Source organism: Sinocyclocheilus grahami, unplaced genomic scaffold, assembly GCF_001515645.1.
Source record: "Sinocyclocheilus grahami isolate Dianchi unplaced genomic scaffold, SAMN03320097.WGS_v1.1 scaffold1916.1, whole genome shotgun sequence".
NCBI classification, from domain to species: domain Eukaryota; kingdom Metazoa; phylum Chordata; class Actinopteri; order Cypriniformes; family Cyprinidae; genus Sinocyclocheilus; species Sinocyclocheilus grahami.
The window spans coordinates 132,165-153,325 of record NW_015507095.1 but is presented as its reverse complement, the minus strand read 5'-3'; the positions used below and the strand labels follow the sequence as shown (position 1 = coordinate 153,325).

Sequence of the window (21,161 nt, the reverse complement as noted above, 5' to 3'; positions counted from 1 at the left end):
AGAGGCCTGTAATTTTCATCATAGGTATACCTCAACTATGAGAGAAAAAAGGAGAAAAAAAAATCCAGAAAATCACATTGTAGGATTTTTAAAGAATTAATTGGTAAAGTCCTCGGTAAAATAAGTATTTGGTCACCTACAAACAAGCAAGATTTCTGGCCCTCACAGACCTGTAACTTCTTCTTTAAGAGACTCCTCTGTCCTCCACTCGTTACCTGTATTAATGGCATCTGTTTGAACTCATTATCAGTATAAAAGACACCTGTCCACAACCACAACCAGTCACACTTTGTGTTGTCCTCTGTATTTCATGGTCTTGGCTCTTTCACTCATCCTGGACCATGTGTCTCTGCAGCTGGTAGCCCTGCAGCAGAGCTCCCTCCTAAGGAAGGTGAAGAGGACCTTGCCCAGCCCCCCACCAGAGGAGACTCAACTGCCTATGGTCACCCCTAACCTATCCCACATGCTTATGCCCTCTCTACCATCTCTGAAAAGGGGTTCTCGTTTAGCTGCAAAGGCCAGTCTACTTAAGGACTTGACCCACGAGCTAAAGGCTGTTGAACAGGAATCTACAAAGCTACGTAAGCAGCAGGCAGAGTTGGAGGAGGAGGAAAAGGAAATTGATGCCAAGCTTAGATACCTGGAGTTGGGCATCACACAGCGAAAAGTATCATTGGCAAAGGACAGAGACAGGAGGGAGCTAGCATACCTGCGCTGCATGGGTGATTCGCGAAACTATATGTCAGACTCTGAGCTCAACAATCTTCGCCTGACAGCTGCAGCCACATCCTTTGAGAGCAACGGGCTAATGACAAGACCTAGTACAGCACCACTCAGCCAGTTTACTTGTGAGCTAAACACTGCTGCCCAGTTTCCCCCCACATCCTCTTTCATGTCCTACCAGTACCCCAAAAGTCTCCAAACGGCACCTACCCCACTGGCCTCTACACTGCAGAGCACAGGTTTCAACCAACCTCCCTATCCATCAGTAACCCAAGCTCAAGCTCTCCCCCAACCCACCCCCTTGCAAATGTATCCAACCCTATCTTATCAGGTCCAAGGGACATTTCCTTCCCAAGTCTTCCCACAGAACCAGCCTCCATATCCAGCAGACACCTCAGTGCCACCTCCAGCACAGCCAAGCCAACCAGGGTTTCAGCCTACCCTACCACCTACTGGCCCAATCCCTTATCCAACCCACAGTACACCATACCCAAGCCAGGCACCCCCCTATCCGGTCAGTCAAGCAAGCACTTATCAGCCACAGACATACACTCTCACTTTTCACCAAAAGCCACGACAGACATCGCTTGCTGACCTTGAACACAAGATGCCCACAAATTATGAGGTTATAAGCAATCCTACAGTTGTAGTAACAACAACTGTGCAAGATATCACTTACAGCCAGTCTGGTTTTGGTCCAGCTTATGGCCAATACAGTACAACTATGGCAAGTACTTATGGCCCCTACTCCTCATCTGTATCAAATACATATGGTGGGTCTTTAACAACCTCTGCAGCCTCTAGTTATGGGCCATACACAACAATCTCATCCAGTGGTTATGGGCAGTACACAACAACTATTGCAAATACTTATGGATATACAGTAACTACAGCTAGTTCCAGTGGGCAATATAATACCATTGTTACAAATACATATGGGCAGACAATACTATCTGACCATATACACTCAATGGAGAGCCCCTCTATGTACACCAGTGAAGGCCTATACGGATCATCCAGCCTCGAGCAAAATGTCCCAAGGAACTATGTCATGATTGATGACATCTGTGAACTGACCAAGGAAGGCATGGGCACTAGTTCAGACTCACATCGCAATGAGGGTCATGGACGATATGGGAATGATGGACTTCACACTCGAGGGGGGAGCTCCTTTGGCAAACCAGAGGATGAACGTGATGCAGATCTGTACGACCAACATCATGGCAGGGGTAAGAGCACCTGCAGCTTCCAAGCACAAGGGGCACATACGCATGGCCGGGTAGTGGGAAGCAGTAGCATGGGTGGGGGATTATCATATTACTATGATGACTGCAGTCACTCAACACCAACATGGGCAGCCCAGAGGCACTCCTCAAAGAACCTGTGTCCTTCAACCGTCATGTCCTCCAGGAGGAACAAACATCGTAAACAAGGCATTGAGCAGAAGATATCCAAGTTTTCCCCAATTGAGGAAGCTCATGATGTGGAGGCTGATCTGGCCTCTTACACCATGAGCACCTCTACACCCAGTGGTTATGGCTCAGGTTCCCATTACCATAAACTTCAGGATGGCATCTATGGGCTACGGAGTACTTACAGTCCACAACAGGGCTACTATGATGATGAACATCTCTATGGCTATGGTAGGTCCCGTTCAGCTGGTTATGGCATGGACAAAATCTCTCCCTGCGAGAGGGGCTACAGAAGCAGGTCATATGAACGGGACCGTATAGACCGGTCATACCACAGCAACTATGGCCACAGTGTGCGCCCTGCTTTGCATTCTCAAAATTCAGAAAAGGAGAACTCCCACCTCATGACAAAGCTCATGAGTGTTGGGAGGGCTTTCGGCTATCCATCAAATTCATATGGTTCAAGTCACTCTCTACCTGATGTGCAGGACCATATTCGAGACCTGCCCCGGACCCATGTCTACAAACCAGATGATATGTATATAATTGACGATATGCATTGTGCTGTTTCTGACAGCGAAGGTAATTGGGAGCTGAATGCCAGTGTTACTGCCCACTTTAAACATCCCCCACCCACCCAGAGAAAGACAGTGAATAGCTGAAGTAAAGAAATGAAAACCAAGTGCATGCCCATGTTTTGACTTCAGGCAACATGCAGCTTTCAAAAAAATCTGACTCTCAATGTTGTGCTCAGTTCCAAAAACTGCATGAGTTGTTGTGTGGTCTCTTTATTTATTTTTTTACCCACTCTTGTGTTTTCCAAGGTGCTTCATTTGTGTGTGTACTGAATGTATGATATTGAATAGTTTTGACTTCCAAACCTTTAATGAAAAAATCTCTTATTTGAGGTTATTTTTATATGCTGAATATTGAGTTTGAATACATTGCATGACTTTCTTTTAAGTTTGGCTATTTTGTTATTTTTTTTTTCTTTTGCATGGTCTCAGTGTGCAATCGTCTTTCGCCATCAGACATGGAGATTGATTGTGATCTGCTTTTGGTTTCCAAAGCATACCATCTTGGTCAAGAGGAGACAGACTGGTTTGAGAAGCCGCGTGATGTCCGTGGTTCCCGTCACTATGGCAGTAGTGGTCATTCTGGGAGGCGAGGCCATGTCAAGCACACATACCATGATTATGATGAGCCACCAGAAGATCTTTGGCCACAAGATGATTATGGTCACACCCGCCACATTTCCTCTAGAGAGCACCGCCATCACAGCAGTGGAAGTTCCGGTAGGCACTCCTCACGCCATTCGGATGAGCCTCGTTCCTCTCGATCATCACGTTCCTCAAAGGATCCATCCATGCGTCATGACTCCCGCTCCTTGTCATCTTCAGAGAGGAGGGGAGAATCTCGTTCTCAGGGCTACCACTCCTCAGATTATTCCCGTGACACCTCAGGCCACCACCATAGCTCCCGCTCTGGTAAACAGTCCTCCCACCATCAAGAGTCCTCCAGCAGGAAGCAACAGGACCACCCCTCATCATCCAGACAGCCAGGATCTCTTGGGCCTGGACAGAAGGGACCAGGTGGACCTTCAAGTTCAAGCAGGCAAGCTGTCTCTCAGCCACCTGTTGATGGGCAGCAAGGTCAGCGAACACAGCTTCAGCAGCAGGCACAGATATCAGCTGCCAGGCCAGGCTCTCAGACATCTGCCACAGGCACAACTCAACCACAGTTAGTACAAGCCCAGCAACTGCAAGCTAAACCTGGCCAGACCGGTCCAATGCCTCGACAACCCACCTCAGCAGCACAAACGTCCCCAGCTATAGTAAGTAAATATTTTAAGATTTAAAAAGATTTAATTGAAAAGCCAAATCTTTTCTTAAAAGTGGATTCTCCTATTCTGGATGTTCCTGATCTTAATCGATAATTAACATTATGGTTGAGATTTATTAAAGCTTGTAGGAAAGTGTCACAGACTTTTAAAGTATTTCATATTTAATTATGTAGAATATTTAAACAAGTGGTCTGTTTCTTTTGTACATACCCTTCAGTTTAAATATTGAAACTTTTTTCCTGCATTTCTTTAAGAAGTCATATGATGCGATTTCAATTTTTCCTTTCTCTTTGGAGTGTCACAAGCTCTTGGTTCATAAAGAAGATCTGTAAAGTTGCAAAGACTAAAGTCTCAATCCAAAGAGATATTCTTTATAAAAGTTAAGAGTCAGCCACACCTACCTAAAACGGCTCGTTCTTACACACCCCCACATATCTACATCACTATGTGGGAAGATTTGCATAACGCCGCCCAAATGTTAACGCAAAAAAAGAAAGCGTAACTTTTATTCTGGCTGTAGTATTGTTGCTGCCGGATCGCTGGATCGGCTTTCACCGTGGACGAAGTGGAGTCCAGCCCGGGGTCGTCACATGTGGTTGCCGCAAGCCCTCCGGACGCTCCTTCGTCGAATCCGCCGCCTTTGCTCACTCAGCCCGCCGGCCGTTCCTCACTTTATCCCCCGGCCTCTGCTCACTGTAGGCCGCCGCCGCTCACTCTAGTGTCGCTGTGTTTCGTTGTGAAAGCGAAACTACTTTGTTTGACCTTCCAAAAATGGACATGACTAGAAATCAGTGGTTAAGTTGTATTTACAACACTGTTCCAGAACACTTCAACCCAAATATTCAGATGTGTGCAGCACATTTTATGGAGGACTGTTTCTTGATCCTGGTAGAGTAGACTACAATGCCGGCTCTTCTGACTCAAAGACTGTTTTTTATATTTAAAGAGTTTTTATATTTTATATATTAAAGCAAGTTTTTTTGGGCAGTGTAGAGTAGGGCTTGTTGTTTGTCATTTCTCCGATCACAAATGCAGACATGGTTTTATGTTTACGCGGCGCGATGCAACGCAACGCGTAAAAAGACAGTACAAGTCATTATAATCCATAATAATGTCCCCACTGGATGTAACGAATGCCTCGTTTATAATGGGTTTTCATGTTTTTGAATCATCGCTCCGGCCTGACAGGGCATCATCACAATGTGGTAAGGGGCGTAACATTTCCGTCACACGCTTGAGGTATTCGGCTAATCACAGCACACCTCGCTTTTTCAGGCCGATGAGCTTTGTAAAAATCGACATGTTTCAGAAAGGCGGGGCAATAAGGAGAAACAATAATGTACAGTATGTGGAAAATAATGTGTTTTTTTAACCTTAAACCGGATAAACATATTTCATTACACCAAATACACAAAATCTGAAGAACTGCTTATTAAAATTAGAAATTAAAATTGGTTTTGTTGATAATTTCAGTTCTAGCTGGGAAATTTAATATTAAATTTTGGAAATCTCCCAGTGATGTACATTGATAGAATGTGCAGCATTCAAAATATAGCTAACATTATGATTTTAATTAAAATATAAAAAACAGTTTTAAGATATAAATACAGTAGGTGTTATTTATGACCATGTGTCTCTTGTCTCCAATAGACTAAACCAGAGCCCACCCCTGCCACTGCTATTGGAGCAAAAGCAGTCCCCAGCCAACCTGCCAAAACAGCCCAACCTCCACTTACCGGAATAGGTAATTGTGCTCAAATGACTTCAACATGGCCTAGATTTACTCAAATCACAATCAAAGGACAGTATGATTTTAAGCTTGTGAAATCTAACAAATTACGTGTACACTTCATGATTGTATTGTGCCATTTTTTGTTGTTGTTGTTTTTTATTTATGCTTTTTTTGTGGAAAATTTAAATTGGAAAAATATTTAACCTTTGCAAAGGGGTCTGAAACATGCATTAAAGGAGGCTTTAGTTAGCCGTGCCGCTCATTAATGGCTCTCACTAAATACCAGGAATATGTGTGTGTGTGTGTGTTCACTATTCACTGTTGTGTGTGCACTCGGATGGGTTAAATGCAGAGCACAAATTCTGAGTATGGGACACCATACTTGGCCACACGTCACATCACTTCTGCTAAAAGATTTATACACAGCTATGGAAATGATGATCAGTGAATGATCATTTTCTCTGGTTTTACCATTTATAGGTATGTGTTTGAGCAAAATGAATATTTCTGTTTTATTCTATAAACTAATGACAACATTTCTTCCAAATTCCACATACACATATTGTTATTTAGAGTATTTTTTTGCAGAAAAGGACAACTGTTCAGAATAACAAAAAAGATGCAGTGTTTTCAGACCTCAGATAATGCAAAGATTGAAAAGACTTTATGCCACTCCTGGCGCAAAAAATTAAAGCAGCTTGGCTTTGTTTGATGGCTTGTGACCATCCAAATGTGACCAAGACAAATGTGCCTGATTCCAGCCTTGCTGAAGCAACTCCAGGTCACTACCGATCCTCCACTAAGTTTCACAGAGGGTGTGAGAAACTAGCTGGGTTTCCATCCAAACGTGAAGTGAATCTTTTCAAAGAAAAAAACAAAAAACAAATGTGAATTAGGTGCATTTCCATCAAGTTGTTCGAGAGGATGATGGTGGTATTGGTAACCTAGTAACCAGCAGTATATTAAAAACCAGAAAGACACCATCAGCGGAAACAGCTGATTAGTTATGTGGGTTTAATGTTCGCTATGTCAGAATTTACATTTATTCATTTAGCAGACGCTTTTATCCAAAGCGACTTACAAATGAGAACAACGGATGCAATCAAAATCAACAAGAGAGCAATGATAAGCAAGTGCTATAACAAGTCTCAGTTAGCTTAACACAGTACATGTAGAAATTTTTTTTTTTTAAATGATATAATAAAAAGAAAGCAGATAGAATAGCAAAAGAATAGAGCAAGCTAGTGTTTGAGGCTTTTTTTTGCTTTTTTTTAATTGTATAATAAATAAAAAGAAAATAAATAGATAGAATACAAAAATATTAGAGAAGCTAGTTTTTTTTAAAGAAAACAAGTAGTTAGTAAATGAATAGAGTGCAAGTCTGAAAGGAGCAAGAGATGTGTTTTTAGCCGATTCTTGAAGATGGCTGTAACAACGTTCGTAGGTCGGGAAGAAGGAGGCAGGAACCAGCGGACATTTAAACAATTTAATAAAATAAACAAACACAAAACGAAAGTAAAGCGGCAGCCCCTCGCAAATGACTGCCGCACACAAAACACAAAATAAAGTCCAGGCGTGGTCCTCTCTCGTCTTTCACGGTCGTAACTCCTCCTTTTATCCTTCCAGGGCTCCTCCGTGGGACTCGAGACCGGTGAGTGGTGCAGGTGTCGCTCATTATCAATTACTCCACCGGCCTCGCTCCGTTCCCACGGCTCTCGACCCCGACCCCACTCGTTACATACTCCCATCGCCCCTCACAGGCCGGGGGGTACCCACAAGACTGCGCTCTAATCCCCCCTCTCCCCTCCGGGGGAGCCGATCACGGCGTACCTTGGGGTAAGGACAGGCAGACGAGGTGAGAGAAAAGGAGACGGAAGGATGAGGAGAGACAGAGACGAGAGAGGGGAGAGAGGAAATATATATATATATATATTAAAATTTTCACTCTTTGTTATATTGCAGCCATTTGCTAAAATCATTTAAGTTAATTTTTTTTCATTCCGGTTTCCAGACACACTGCAGCTCGGCCATCCACCAGCTGGGTAAACTCTTCCGCGATGCCTGGCGGCGGCACTGGATAGCCCTCGGTGGACGGCCCATCACTCTTCCGCCGCCTGGTGGACGGCGACGGCTCCTCCGGGTTCGGGCAGCCGGTAGTAGTCCCCCGTTCCCTGCTCCTCCCCATCATGGCGGATGGCAGCAGGCTCCGGCCTCAGGCAAACGGTGGCGACTCCTCCGCTCCCTTATGGACGGCAGCCGTCCCTTCACATCCCAGGCAGCCAGCAGCAGTCTGTCCAAGGCGGCAGACTGCTCCGCCATGATCGATGGCACCGCGGATTCACCGCAGCGGCGAGGGATCTCTGGCAGCGTGTCCCTCTTTCCTCCCGGGTTTCGGCACCACCAATGTAACAACGTTTGTAGTTCGGGAAGGAGGCGGGAACCGGTGAACATTTAAGATTTTAATAAAATAAACAAACGCAAAACGAAAGTAAAGCGGCAGCCCCTCGCAAATGACTGCCGCACACAAAACACAAAATAAAGTCCAGGCGTGGTCCTCTCTCGTCTTTCACTGTCGTAACTCCTCCTTTTATCCTTCCGGAGCTCCTCCGTGGGACTCGAGACCGGTGAGTGGTGCAGGTGTCGCTCATTATCAATTACTCCACCGGCCTCGCTCCGTTCCCACAGCTCTCGGCCCCGCCCCCACTCGTCACAATGGCTAAGCACTCAGCTGCTCGGAGTGAGTTGGGCAGATCATTCCACCAGGAGAGAACATTTAATTTAAGTCTAAAAAGTCAGGTAAAAGTCTGGGAAAGTGATATTTGTGCCCCTTTGGGATGGCACAATAAAGCGACGTTCACTTGCAAAATGCAAGCTTTTAGAGGGCACATAAGTCTGAAGTAATGAATTTAGGTAAAGGGGTGCAGAGCCAGTGGTGGTTTTGTAGGCAAACATTAATGCCTTGAATTTTATGCGAGCAGCTATTGGTAGCCAGTGCAAATTGATAAACAGAGGTGTGACGTGCATTCTTTTCGGCACTGGTGTCAAAAGTATTCACATTCATTACTCAGGTAGAAGTATAGATACTAGGGTTTAGAAAGACTTCTGTAGAAGTTGAAGTATCAACTCAAGCTGTTTACTCAAGTAAAAGTGCAAAAGTACTGGTTTCAAAACTACTTAAAGTATAAAAGTAAAAGTAATGTAAGGGAAAAAATGCCATTAAGGACAAAAGCTTAGGCCATAAAGTATAGATACCCAAAATTTCTACTTAAGTAAGGTAACAAAGTATTTGTACTTCGTTACTTGACACCTCTGCTTTTCGGCTCATTAAAAATGTATCTTGCTGCCGCATTCTAGATTAATTGTAAAGGTTTGATTGAACTGACTGGAAGACATGCTAAGAGAGCACTGCAATAGTCCAGCCTGGACAGAACAAGAGCTTGAACAAGAAAGGGCCTGATCTTCTTGATGTTGAATAAAGCAAATCTGCAGGACCGGACATTTTTAGCAATGTGGTCTGAGAAAGTCAGCTGAATCATCAATCATAACGCCTGTTTTTGAAGGAGTTATGGTTGATGTGCCTTACTGGATGGCAAAATTTGATGAAACGATGGGTTTGATGGAATCTGGCAAGGTTGAGTTGAAGGTGATGATCCTTCATCCAGCAAGAAATGTCTGTTAGACAAGCTGAGATGCGAGCAGCTATCGTTGGAACATCAGGATGGAATGAGAGGTAGAGTTGAGTGTCATCAGCATAGCAGTGATATGAAAAGCCATGTTTCTGAATGACAGAACCTAGTGATGCCATGTGGGCAGAGAAGAGAACTGGTCCAAGAACTGAGCCCTGAGGCTCCACAGTAGTTAGATGTTGCGACTTGGATACCTCACATCAAAAGTTAAAAACCCCCTCAAGTGAGCGTAAAACCTTTTTTGCGAATTAAGGGATTTTTTGTTTTGTTTCCATCACTTGTTTCTGATGTGATACTTCAAAATGAGCATAACAACAGTGTGATGGAAACATAGCTTCTGTGGCATGTAGGCCTCTCCAGTCTCCGTCTAACCATTAGACGACCAGCTGTTGGGCAAAGCTGAAAATTGGACTCCTCAGAAAAGGTGATGAGACTTTTGCAAACCTCAGCCTGGCTGTTCTTTGCTTCTCATTGATGAAGGGCTTTTTTCTATTCTTTGTAGACTTCAACTCTGCCCCTAGGAGCCTGTTTCGAACCGTTCTTGCCATGCTCTTCACCCCAGCTGCTGTTTGCCATTTTTTTTGTAGGTCACTTGATGTCATCCTAAGTTTGTTGAGTGCCATTCGAATGAGTTGGCAGTCATACCGATCAGTGGCGAGTCATTTTCGCCCTCTGCCGGTCTGCTGCTTGACCTTGTGTGGAAGGAAGCAACCTGACACACTGTATCTCTCTGCCAGTAAAGCCAGAATTTAAACCTTCTTTTCCTCAATCAAAACTTTTCTTTCAACTCTGTTGGCATGGTCAATAGTTATTATTTGATTCCAATAACTTTTGAGGCACTCTAGCACTGTTTTTGCCATCCAACTGGTCCTATTGCAAGAGGATAGTGATGACCACAGCAGTGGTTTTTATACTTTTACTCATTAAATAAGATTTGGTTGAGGTGATCACCTAATCAGTACTTCATTAAACAGAATGGGGTGTGCCTGTGTTGGAATTTAACAGATACTGGAATGGAATGACTGCCAAACAAGTAGAGATGCTGATATAAGAAAAATTTGGAGTGGTCTCTTTTTTTTCAGAGCTTTATGTCTATTCATGCAGCTGCAGCATATCTTACACGCGTCTGCATGTGTATTGTAGCAGGTATGGTGGAAAGAGTATTGATAAAATATACTCAAGTGAAAGTATCATTACATACCAAAAAATGTAGTGTGAGTAGAGTAAAAAGTACTTGGCCAAAAAACTACTTGAGTAAGAGTAAAAGAGTAGCTTATTTAAAAGTACTCATGAGTAGCTAGTACTGAACTGCGGATTCTTACCCCTTATAATAAACAATGTACACTGCAATTTAAACATTTAGAAAACATTGTACATACTGTAATTAACATTATCTTTTGTTGTTTGTCAGAAAGAATGAAGAATATCTATCATCCAGCAGTTTTAATTTTGACTGCCAACTCTTTAAAATACATCAAAAAAACATTGATAAACTATTATGATGAGAAGTGATGAAAAGATGAAATAGTTATTCTCTGTGTGATCATCATCATTTACATCATAATGTTTGAAAAAAAAAGATTTAAAATCAGGTGTAAGGCCACAGAGCCAGAGCATGCTATTGTTGCACATAAAATATTAATGTTTAGAACAATGCAAAGAATACAAAACCATTAGAAACTCGTAGACCATTAGAAAGTTCATCACACACCATGAGATGGGTTAAAAAGAGAGACTAAAAAGAGCCAATTTCTCTCCAGAAGATATCTGTTTTTGCATTTTGTGATAAAGAAATGAGAATCATAAACATGATAATTTATGTTACAATTTAAACATACGTAAATGCAAATTTTTCTAGAAGGGTGCATAATCCCCTACCTTTTACACAGCTGCATTTACTTAAATTGTTATGCTGATAATACAATTTGTAAAAATGGAAAAATTACATTAAATAGGGAAGTATTTCTAGGGAAACTTTAAAAAAAAAACAGAGAGAGAGAGCGAATTTGAATTTCAACACACCTTTATTACAATTCTTTTTTTAAACACATTACACAATCAACCCCTACATTGCACAAAACTCAAAATACAAAACCCAAAACAAATTAACAACACACAAAGATTTAAAAAATTGCAAACTCTAAATCCTCATCAAGAACTTCACACAGAGCCCTTTTATAACACCAAATCGCTTCAAAAAGCACAAGATCTCCCATAGCCTTATAATACCGGAAATCAATCAAAATTCTAGATTTCACAAGGTTAAAAAACACAATTTGTAAATTACTACTTAAATTTTTTTCAATCTTTATTTTCCTGGTATCATAAATTGCCATTTTTGCCTGACCTAGAAGAAAATTCAACAACTGGCAACAGAATATGTGTTTCTGAATATATTTAAAACCACACATAAACACTTCCTGTGAAAAAGTCTCATCAAAATGATTGAATAAACCAGTTAAAACTTGAAACAGTGAATCAAGCCTACTGCAAAACAAAAAGGTATGATATACAGTCTCCCTCTGGAAAAAAAGGACATTAATCACTACTACCTGGGTTTATAATTGAAACAAGAGCATTCACAGCTATAGCGCCATGAAGGATTCTCCATTGTAGGTCTCCTACTTTATTTGACAAAGGTGATTTGTACAAAGGTCTCCATTCTGGTTTAACGTTCTCTCCTAAATGGAGAACAGTGCGCCAAGGATTATCAACTCTATTATGCAGAAAATTCTTATTAAGTGTCTTCACACAACTCTTATAAGCAATTTCCCCAGATACAGAATTAGGCCCCATTAAAAACAAGATACTGTCTTGTAAAAACACACCTTCACTCTCTTTAAAATCAGACAACAAGTACAAATCAGGAAAATAATCATTACAATTTGGGGCAATTAAACCTTCAGTATATTCACCCAATAATTTAACTTCTTCAGGTATAAGAGCTGACTTCCACTTTTCAAGCAATTTGGCCATTATACGTTTTGACTTTACCCCCAAACAACTGGTGACAACATCAACATTCTCAAAGGTCAATCCAGCCTGTTTAAACAAATGTCCAAATGTTAAAACTCCAGCATTGAGAAGTATCTCATTGACAGAAGGGACAATGAGATATCCCCTCATTTGATAAATCCATGCGTGATCCATAAATCAGAGGTTCCTGGAGCAACCAATATAGAGAAGTTATAGTGTCATGTCTCTGCACTTTAAACAGAGACCAAACCTTGATTAAATTCCGATAGAAAATGGATAATTTAGACAAGTCCATCTTTTGCGGATCTAACCAAAATAAAGATCTCTCAAAGTCCAGACCTCCAAATCCTCGCAAAATGGCACAGGCAGCAGACTTCCAACTTGAGTCTACTGGACCAGTCAGCAGCCTTTGAATGAATTGAATCCTGAAGGCCGCTATCCTGCTCTGCACATGCATTAAACCATGTCCTCCTTCCTCTTTGGGTAGGTACAAAACAGATTTGGGTACCCAATGCATCTTTTCCCAAAAGAAGTCTATTAAAATTGATTGCAGTCTTGGCAGTAGGTCTCGTGGAGGATCCACACAAATCAATCAATGCCAAAGAGCAGATGCAATTAGGTTGTTAATGATCAATACTCGTCCCTTATACGACATTTTAGGGAGCAAAAACTTCCATTTAACAAGGCGACCTTTGACCTTTTCAATAATTTATTCAAATTTTTTCTGCATAAATATTTAATTCCCCAAAACACTCCCAAATATTTAAAACCTTCTTTAGTCCAAGATAACCCTTCTGGGAGCCTTGGCCCTACATTAAGCCAGCTTCCAACTAGTACTGCTTCACTCTTAGACCAATTTACTTTTGTGGCAGAAAACTCTTTAAAATGAATGTGTTACACAAATATGTGTGCTCCACCCTGTCGAATGCTTTTTCTTGATCAATAGACACTAGACCAAAATTCAACTTAAAATTTTTACTGATATCTAAAATATCTCTGATAAAGGAGATATCAAATATTCGCCTTCCTGGAACACAGTAAGTTTGGTCAGAGTGAATAATATGACTAAGGACTTCACTCAACCTGTTAGCTAGAACCTTGGAAAGTAACTTATTATAAGTACACAACAAGCTAACAGGCCTCTAATTTTTTATATAATTTAAAATCACCTTTCTTGGGCAATAATGGGCATTTCTTGGGCATTCACCAAGCTTTCACTGAGTACTTGTAACAAATCCAAGCTAACTTCTGCCCAAAATGTCTTATAAAATTCAATCGGCAGGCAATCAATACCAGGCACTTTATTACATTCCATATTTTGAAGTGCCTTTTGTAATTCTTCTAAAGTAACAGCATTACTTAATACAGAATTAAGTTCTCGAGGTACTTGAGGCAAATTTTCAAAAAAGACACTCACGTCTGACTCATCTAGAAATAACTCACTCTGGTATAGTTTTCGATAAAAAACAATTGCCCTATTTCTTATTTCAAAGGGGTCCGATAACAACACCCCAGTCTCAGAATGCAAGTTGTGTGTAAACCTCTTTTGCCCATTCTTTTTTTCTAAATTTAAAAAAAATTTGAAGGTGCATCCATCAATTCAATATTTTGAAACCTTGATCTGACCAAAGCTCCTTGTGCAGCCAAATCCAATATATTATTTAAATATTTTTTTTTTCTCCTGGAAGCTCTTTTTTAAAAATTTAATCTCCTGAGGTATCTCTACATTCCTGCATCTCCTTTAATTCTTTTTCTAATGATTCACTTGTACTTTTTCTATCCCTTGTTACATTAAAAGTGTGCTGCTGACACAATTGTCTAATTTGTATCTTTGCAAAGTCCCACCACTGATGTACAGATTGAAAGGATGATTTTCTAGATCTAAAACCAACCCAAAACTCCTTAAAATAATCTTGAAATAAACGATCACATAACATATTATTATTCAAGTGCCAATAAGCACTCTTTGGCTTAAAAAACCCATAATTACAGAACACTTAACTAAACTATGATCGGAAAAAACAACAGGAATAATGGAATACTCTTTAAATAAATTAAGTTGGTGTCTATATCCATAAAATCTATCTAACCTGTCTAGGAATAGTAAATTTTCATGAGCATGTGCCCAAGTATATTGTCGCTGCGAGTGATGAAAATTTCTCCATATGTCAACAATTTCATTAGAACTCATTAGCTGTATAAGTCTCCTTCGTGATGGCATATTGGCTTCCACGTGATTTCTATCTAATACCTGCTCAGTACAATTAAAATCCTCACCTAAAATGAAAACATCCTCTGTACTACAATTCACTAAAACTTTACTCGGAGTATCTAAAAAGCACATCCTTTCAACTGCTCTAGTAGGAACATATACAGAGATAAAAACAAAAAAACAATTCTCAAACTGGGCTCTGATCTTTAAAAGTATGACTTTTATGATCTCTTCCACTTGATATGAACAGGGAATGAAACCTTTAGCAAATAAAATTGCAACACCTCCACTAGTGGAACTCAAATGACATAATATGGACATTCCATCAAACTCTCTGGCCCAATCATACGCATTCAACTCATCGCTGTAAGTCTTCTGCACAAACAAAACATCAACTTTTTTCTGTTTGACTATTTCAAAAAGTTGAAAACGCTTCTTTCCTTCTCTAGCCCAATTTATGTTGAGAGAAGCAATACTTATTTCTCCAATAAATAAGGAAAGCCAAAAGCAAATTAGGCTCAACAAACAAAAACTCACATAAACATGCTGATTATTTTTCATTACTGACATTGGATTCTGACCGAGTATTGAGCTTTGCAAGTATTTTCTTAAGACGATATACTTCTTGATTTCTAAAACACCCTTCATTCCTATATATATTCTCACTTTATCAATGAATTGTATCACATCCGGAAAATATTGCCCAATGCGAACTTTTCTCACATTCTTTGTTTCCTTTAGAAAGGATTTAATATCATCTGCACTATAGCTCTTACTGGAGAATCCACTTTGCGGCAAACTGCATGTTACGCTGCATTCTGAGAAATCACATTCACTTTCCGTGTCAGTTTGACTTAAATCGCAATTAAATCCTTTCTTTTCTTGCTCATCCGAAGGACCTTGCTCTAACCTTCGCTTCTGCGGCGTTTTAAAAGTACAATCGTCCAATTCGGATAACATCACACTTTCACAATGAACAGAACACTCACCCACAGCGTCCGCAATATCTAATCTGTTCTCATTCACTTCAACTACGGTGACAATCATGTCCTCTTCCACAGATCGATCTGCCGGCTCTATCTCCGCTGTTTTCCCGACCAAAGCAGTCACTGTCTGCACTGAACTTGGCCCAGGTACCTCACCATCAGGGATTGGTACCGCAACGTTCTGAACTTCTTCAGCGTTTGCACTATTCTCATCATTCACAACCGGTAAAAGCGCCTCATTCAGCTTATCCACCCTATTTGAGCACACACGAATCAAATGTCCCATTCCACCGCAATTAAAACACTTTATATTGTTTGTTGTAGTGAAAATAACATAGTTGAAATCCTCATGTGGAAAATTCAGGGACAAATCCAGTTCATCAAGGTGCTCCTGCAAAATCATATAAACATAGCGCCTAAACGACACAACATGCTTTAAGAGGGGTGACTTAGTACCAATCTGAATCATCTTTATAGGTGAAGCTATTTTACCATAAGTAAGCAAATTGGTCAACACTTCGTTAGGGATAAAGGGCGGCATATTTGACAATGTCACTTTTTTGGAAGGTGTAGACAAAGGAAGCACTGGTGTAAATATACCTTTAATCACAATCCCGTTCTGCACTAACTCATTTGCTAAATCAACTGTTTTTGCAAATACAACAACAGCGCCATTCATACGGGACTCTGACAAGATATTGTCATGTCCAATCTCTTCCCCCACGGCTAATCCACAATCTTCTATACTAGCGGTTGAATCTATTTTTACATCATGATGCCTTGTCAATGAATTAAATCTCCCGCTGCCTGGGGCAGCCATGCTACCAATACGTGGGAGCGGACTCCCCGGCTAAACATGACACTCAACTCCCCGGCTAAGCATGACGACACTCAATTCTCTATTTTTTAGAAAACCACCAACGCTAAACAAAGAAAACCCAACAAACTAAACAAATAAGCAAAAAAACAAAAACAAAGATAGAGAAGGAAAAAGCACTCGTATCTCACACAGCAGCCACACGCTCTCGCTCAACACGAGAGAGAGAGAGAGAGATGTCTCTTTGCGGGGCCGCGGCGGTCTGGGTGAATAAGCTGCTCTATCAGCAGTATCAGCTGAATGGAACAAAAAGTGTTGAACTTAAAGAATGTTTATGCATGAGTGCACTTGCTAAATTAAGGCGGATTGCATAAAATAATGCCACAGGTCATCAATAAGATGCATACTGAATCTGTCCCTCCAATTTCAGTACATTAAGCCACGGTAAGCTGTTTTTCCACATTTCCAAGCGTTTTAGAGTGTACCCAGCACACTTTTTAAAAATGTTTAAAAAATAAAAATAAAACAAGCATGTAACGACCACAAACGGAGGAAAAATAGCGGAGTAAAAGTACAGATACATCACTTAAAATGTACTAAAATAAAAGTAAAAGTACACAATTTTTAAACTACTCAAAAAAGTAAAATTTCTGATAAAAACTAACAATTTTATTGAAAGACAAAGATTTTGAAGATGGATTTGTAATCTTACATTTTCGTCTCTTTTACCTGTACAAAGAATACGATCAAAATTAGAAGAGAGAGAGAGAGAGAGAGAGCATCACAAACCATCCCTTACCAGACCTGTTTACATTAAATTGCAAAGTATGATGAAGACATATTAAAACATTACATTAGCAAATTATGCATTAGTCCGTAGGGTTTCCATCAAGATAACAGAGAAAAGGGTGCCAGATTTTGTCAAACTGCTCAAATTTGCCCTTCAAACAATATTAAAACTCATCTGCCACGTTTCCTCAGAAATTTCCACTCCTAGTTCTTTCTTCCATTGTTCCTTAAGAAAACTTGTAGAGGGAGAAATAAAGGATTGTAGCAGATCATAAATTATCGATAATGCTCAAGACACTTATCAAAAATCTGATAAAAACTACTTAAATGAGTACTTGTAATGCCTTACTTCACACTCCTGCAAGTATCCATACCTGCTCTGCAGCAGCAATAGCATCCATAGTGGATCTAATTCACCAAGACCAAATACAGTAACACTAAGATGCATAACCTGACAGAGAACCAGCAGTTACAAAGCAATGTTGATAAGAAAGGAGGATAGTGTTTACCATTTTCAGAGTTATGGATTTAATATTGAAAATGACATCAATATATTATGATCAGGTAATTTTGACTCACTCATCTAAATTGTGAAATGAATAATTTCATGTCACATAAATGCACTGGTTATGTTAGCATACCTGTGTCAAAAGTTTTCAAAGTCAATGACAGCAGCCATGGTGAATCATGTGAGTCAGATTTTTTATTTTATTTTTTAAAGAAAACATAAGACTGAAATGGCTGGAATATTAAGTTAGTTTGTTTTTGGCTATAAGGATATGTAGGCTAGTGAAGTGAAAGTGCTCAGGCTTGGCCAAAAATAAAATTGTGCCTATGCCACTGATAGATAATATAGACCTTTGCAATGAAAAGCTTCTACAAACTGAAAACCAAATGGATTATTTAAAAAAATACTGATCAGGGTTTTGGTATGCAAGTACCAGCAAGACAGTCATATAATGACATTATATACTTAGAATAATATAATATGTTCTAGAAAAAGATGTCTAAAATGTCTAAGTCTAAGTCAGTCCTGTCTGCTGTGCTGCTGAGTGGTTTGCGATTGTAGCTCTGTATAGCTGTTTTTCTGTTGGATCTTACTATCACTTTCTTGTTTAAACTGCTAAAATATAACTTAATTCTCACCCTATTTCTGATATTATCTATCAAACTAATTTGACATGGTTCGCTTTTTAAACTAAACTACTAGTACAGCACTTTAGCATTCTGTTAGCCTGTTAGCTTGAGATACATCCAAACTTTAATTTGAGGTTAGTAAGAATGTTTGGGCCTTAGATATGTTTTTGGATGCAACTAGCGAGTCCCGTACATTGTTCGGTTCCGGTTGCAGAGCCCTCGCAGCAGGGTGACTGGGTGACTGTGAGGCGGCATAGTCACGGGACAAAACACCGCTCTTCCATTCTGATTAAAACATTAAACAGGTTCTCCCCACTCAGTGATGCACCCACTGAGAAACCTGTTGAAAGTGTCCTAGTTATTGGTGATTATATTGTACAGAACGTGAAAATAGAGACACCAGCCATCATAGTCTAATGTTTACTGGGAGCCAGAGCGCCTGCCATCTTGGTAAATTTAAATGTATTGGCTAATGCTAAACGAAAATTCAGTAAGATTGTTATTCACGCCGGCGCTAATGATGTTCGACTTCACTGGTCGGAGATCACTAAAAATAACATTAAAGAGGTGTTTGACACTGTAATATGCTTTGGTCCCCTCCCTGCTTACCGTGGTGATGAGATACATAGCAGACTGTCATCACTCAATGGCTGGATGTCTTAAGTGGTGCCCGCAGAATAACATAGGCTTCATAGACAATTGGAGGAGTTTTTGGGGCAGACCTGACCTGTTGAAAAGAGATGGTCTTCATCCCTCCTGGGGTGGTGCCGCTCTTCTCTCTAGAAATATGGCACGTAGTCTTAGAGTTTGCACTTGACTAACTGGGGCCCAGGTCAGGAAGCAGACAGACTGGCTAAACCAACCGTCTGCTAGCCGCCTCATGTCACAGAAATCAGTTAATTCTCAGCACATAGTGACTCTTTCACCTAGATATCACACTATAGAGACTGTGTCTGTTCCCCGAACCAGCAAATACAAGAAACATCCAAACTAATTTAAGTGTAACAATTTAATTGATTTTCAACAAATAAAAAACAGATATAATTCAGATAAAAAAATGATAAAGCTTGGCTTAATGAATATTAGATCCTTTTCTATGAAAGTGCTTTTTGTAAATGATATGATCACAGGTCATAACTTAGATGTGCTTAGATGTGCTTGACAGAAACCTTGTTAAAACCAGATGATTACATTATTTTAAATGAGTCTACCCCGCAAGATTACTGTTATAAACATGAGCCGCATTTAAAAGGTAAAGAGGGAGGTTTTTCTACAAAGTATTGGAATATTTTCAGTATTTCTCAGAGGTCTGGTTTCAAGTATAATTAGTTTGAAGTAATGGTGCTTAATGTAACATTATCTAGTGTAAAAAGTGTTAATGATAAATTCCTTGTGATGCTCGTACTAGCTACTGTATACAGGCCACCAGGGCACCATAAAGACTTTATCAAAGAATTTGCTGATTTTCTATCTGAGTTAGTGCTGGCTGCAGATAAAGTCTTAATTGTTGGCGATTTTAATATATATGTAGATAATAAAAAAGATGCATTAGGATCAGCATTTATAGACATTCTGAACTCCATTGAGGTTAGACAACACGTATCAAGGCCTACTCATTGTCATAATCATCATTTAAATGTAATACTTTCACATGGAACTGATGTTGATGGCATTGAAATTCTACAGCAGAGTGATGATATCTCGGATCATTATCTAGTCTCATGTATACTCCATATAGCTAAAGCGGCAAATTCAACTCCTTGTTACAAATATGGTAGAACCATAATTTCTACAACAAAAGACTGCTTCCTGATTTGTCTCAATTCCTCAACGTATCCAATAGCTCAGAAAAACTTGATGGTGTAACAGAGACTATTGACTCTCTCTCTTCTAGCATTTTAGACACGGTCGCTCCTTTATGCTTAAAGAAGATTAAGGAAAACAGCCATGGTATAACGAACACACTCACGCCTTAAAGAGAGCAGCCTGGAAAATGGAGTGCAGCTGGAAGAAAACTAAACTAGAGGTATTTTGTATTGCATGGAGGGAAAGTACATCTACATACAGAAAAGCCTTAAAAATTGCTAGATCTGCTTACTTCTCATTTAGAAGAAAACAAACACAACCCCAGGTATTTATTAATTAGAGTGGCTAAATTAACAAAAAATAAAGCATCAGGAGGCGCAGACATTTCACAACAGTACAGCAGTAATGACTTTCTGAATTTCTTTACTTCCATTATAGTCCTTCACGTCCGCTGCGATCTCAAAACTCTGGCCATTTGATAATACCTAGAATATCGAAATCAACTGCGGGCGGCAGATCCTTTTCCTATTTAGTGCCCAAACTCTGGAACAATCTACCTAGCATTGTTCAGGAGGCAGACACACTCTGTCAGTTTAAATTTAGATTAAAGACCATCTCTTTAATGCTCTTTAATCGCATTTCTAATATTCAAATCCGTTAAAGGATTGTTAGGCTGCATTAATTAGGTCAACGAGAACCAGGAACACTTCCCATAACACCCGATGTACTCGCTACATCATAAGAAGAATGGCATCTACACTAATATTATAGTCCCTTTCATTCTTATTCTGAGGTCACCGTAGCCATACAGATCCAGTCCATATCCAGATCAGATGGTGGATCAGCACCTAGAGATGACCTCTACAACCCTGAATGCTAGCAGAGACCTATCAGATGTCAACTAGATGAACCCTAGAGACAGATCCCCTGTGAAGACCTCGTCGGCCATCGGCACAAGACCACGGGAACCAGATGAGTCCTCTGCTCAATCTGACATGCTGGTTTCGTCTGACCAGAGGAGAACTGAGTCCCCCCCCCCCCC

The 21,161-nt window shown here is 40.2% G+C and overlaps 1 protein-coding gene across 1 annotated transcript in view; it reads left to right on the top strand.

Annotated features, from left to right (window-relative positions):
- The window catches only part of LOC107573313 (protein bassoon-like), a 70,587-nt gene that overhangs the window by 36,050 nt on the left and 13,376 nt on the right, over positions 1–21,161 (top strand). Inside the window, exons 11-13 of the mRNA XM_016259752.1 lie at positions 356–2,717; positions 3,206–3,969; positions 5,629–5,722. Coding sequence (XP_016115238.1) covers positions 356–2,717; positions 3,206–3,969; positions 5,629–5,722 — 3,220 coding nt within the window. The remainder of the gene's footprint in view (positions 1–355; positions 2,718–3,205; positions 3,970–5,628; positions 5,723–21,161) is intronic.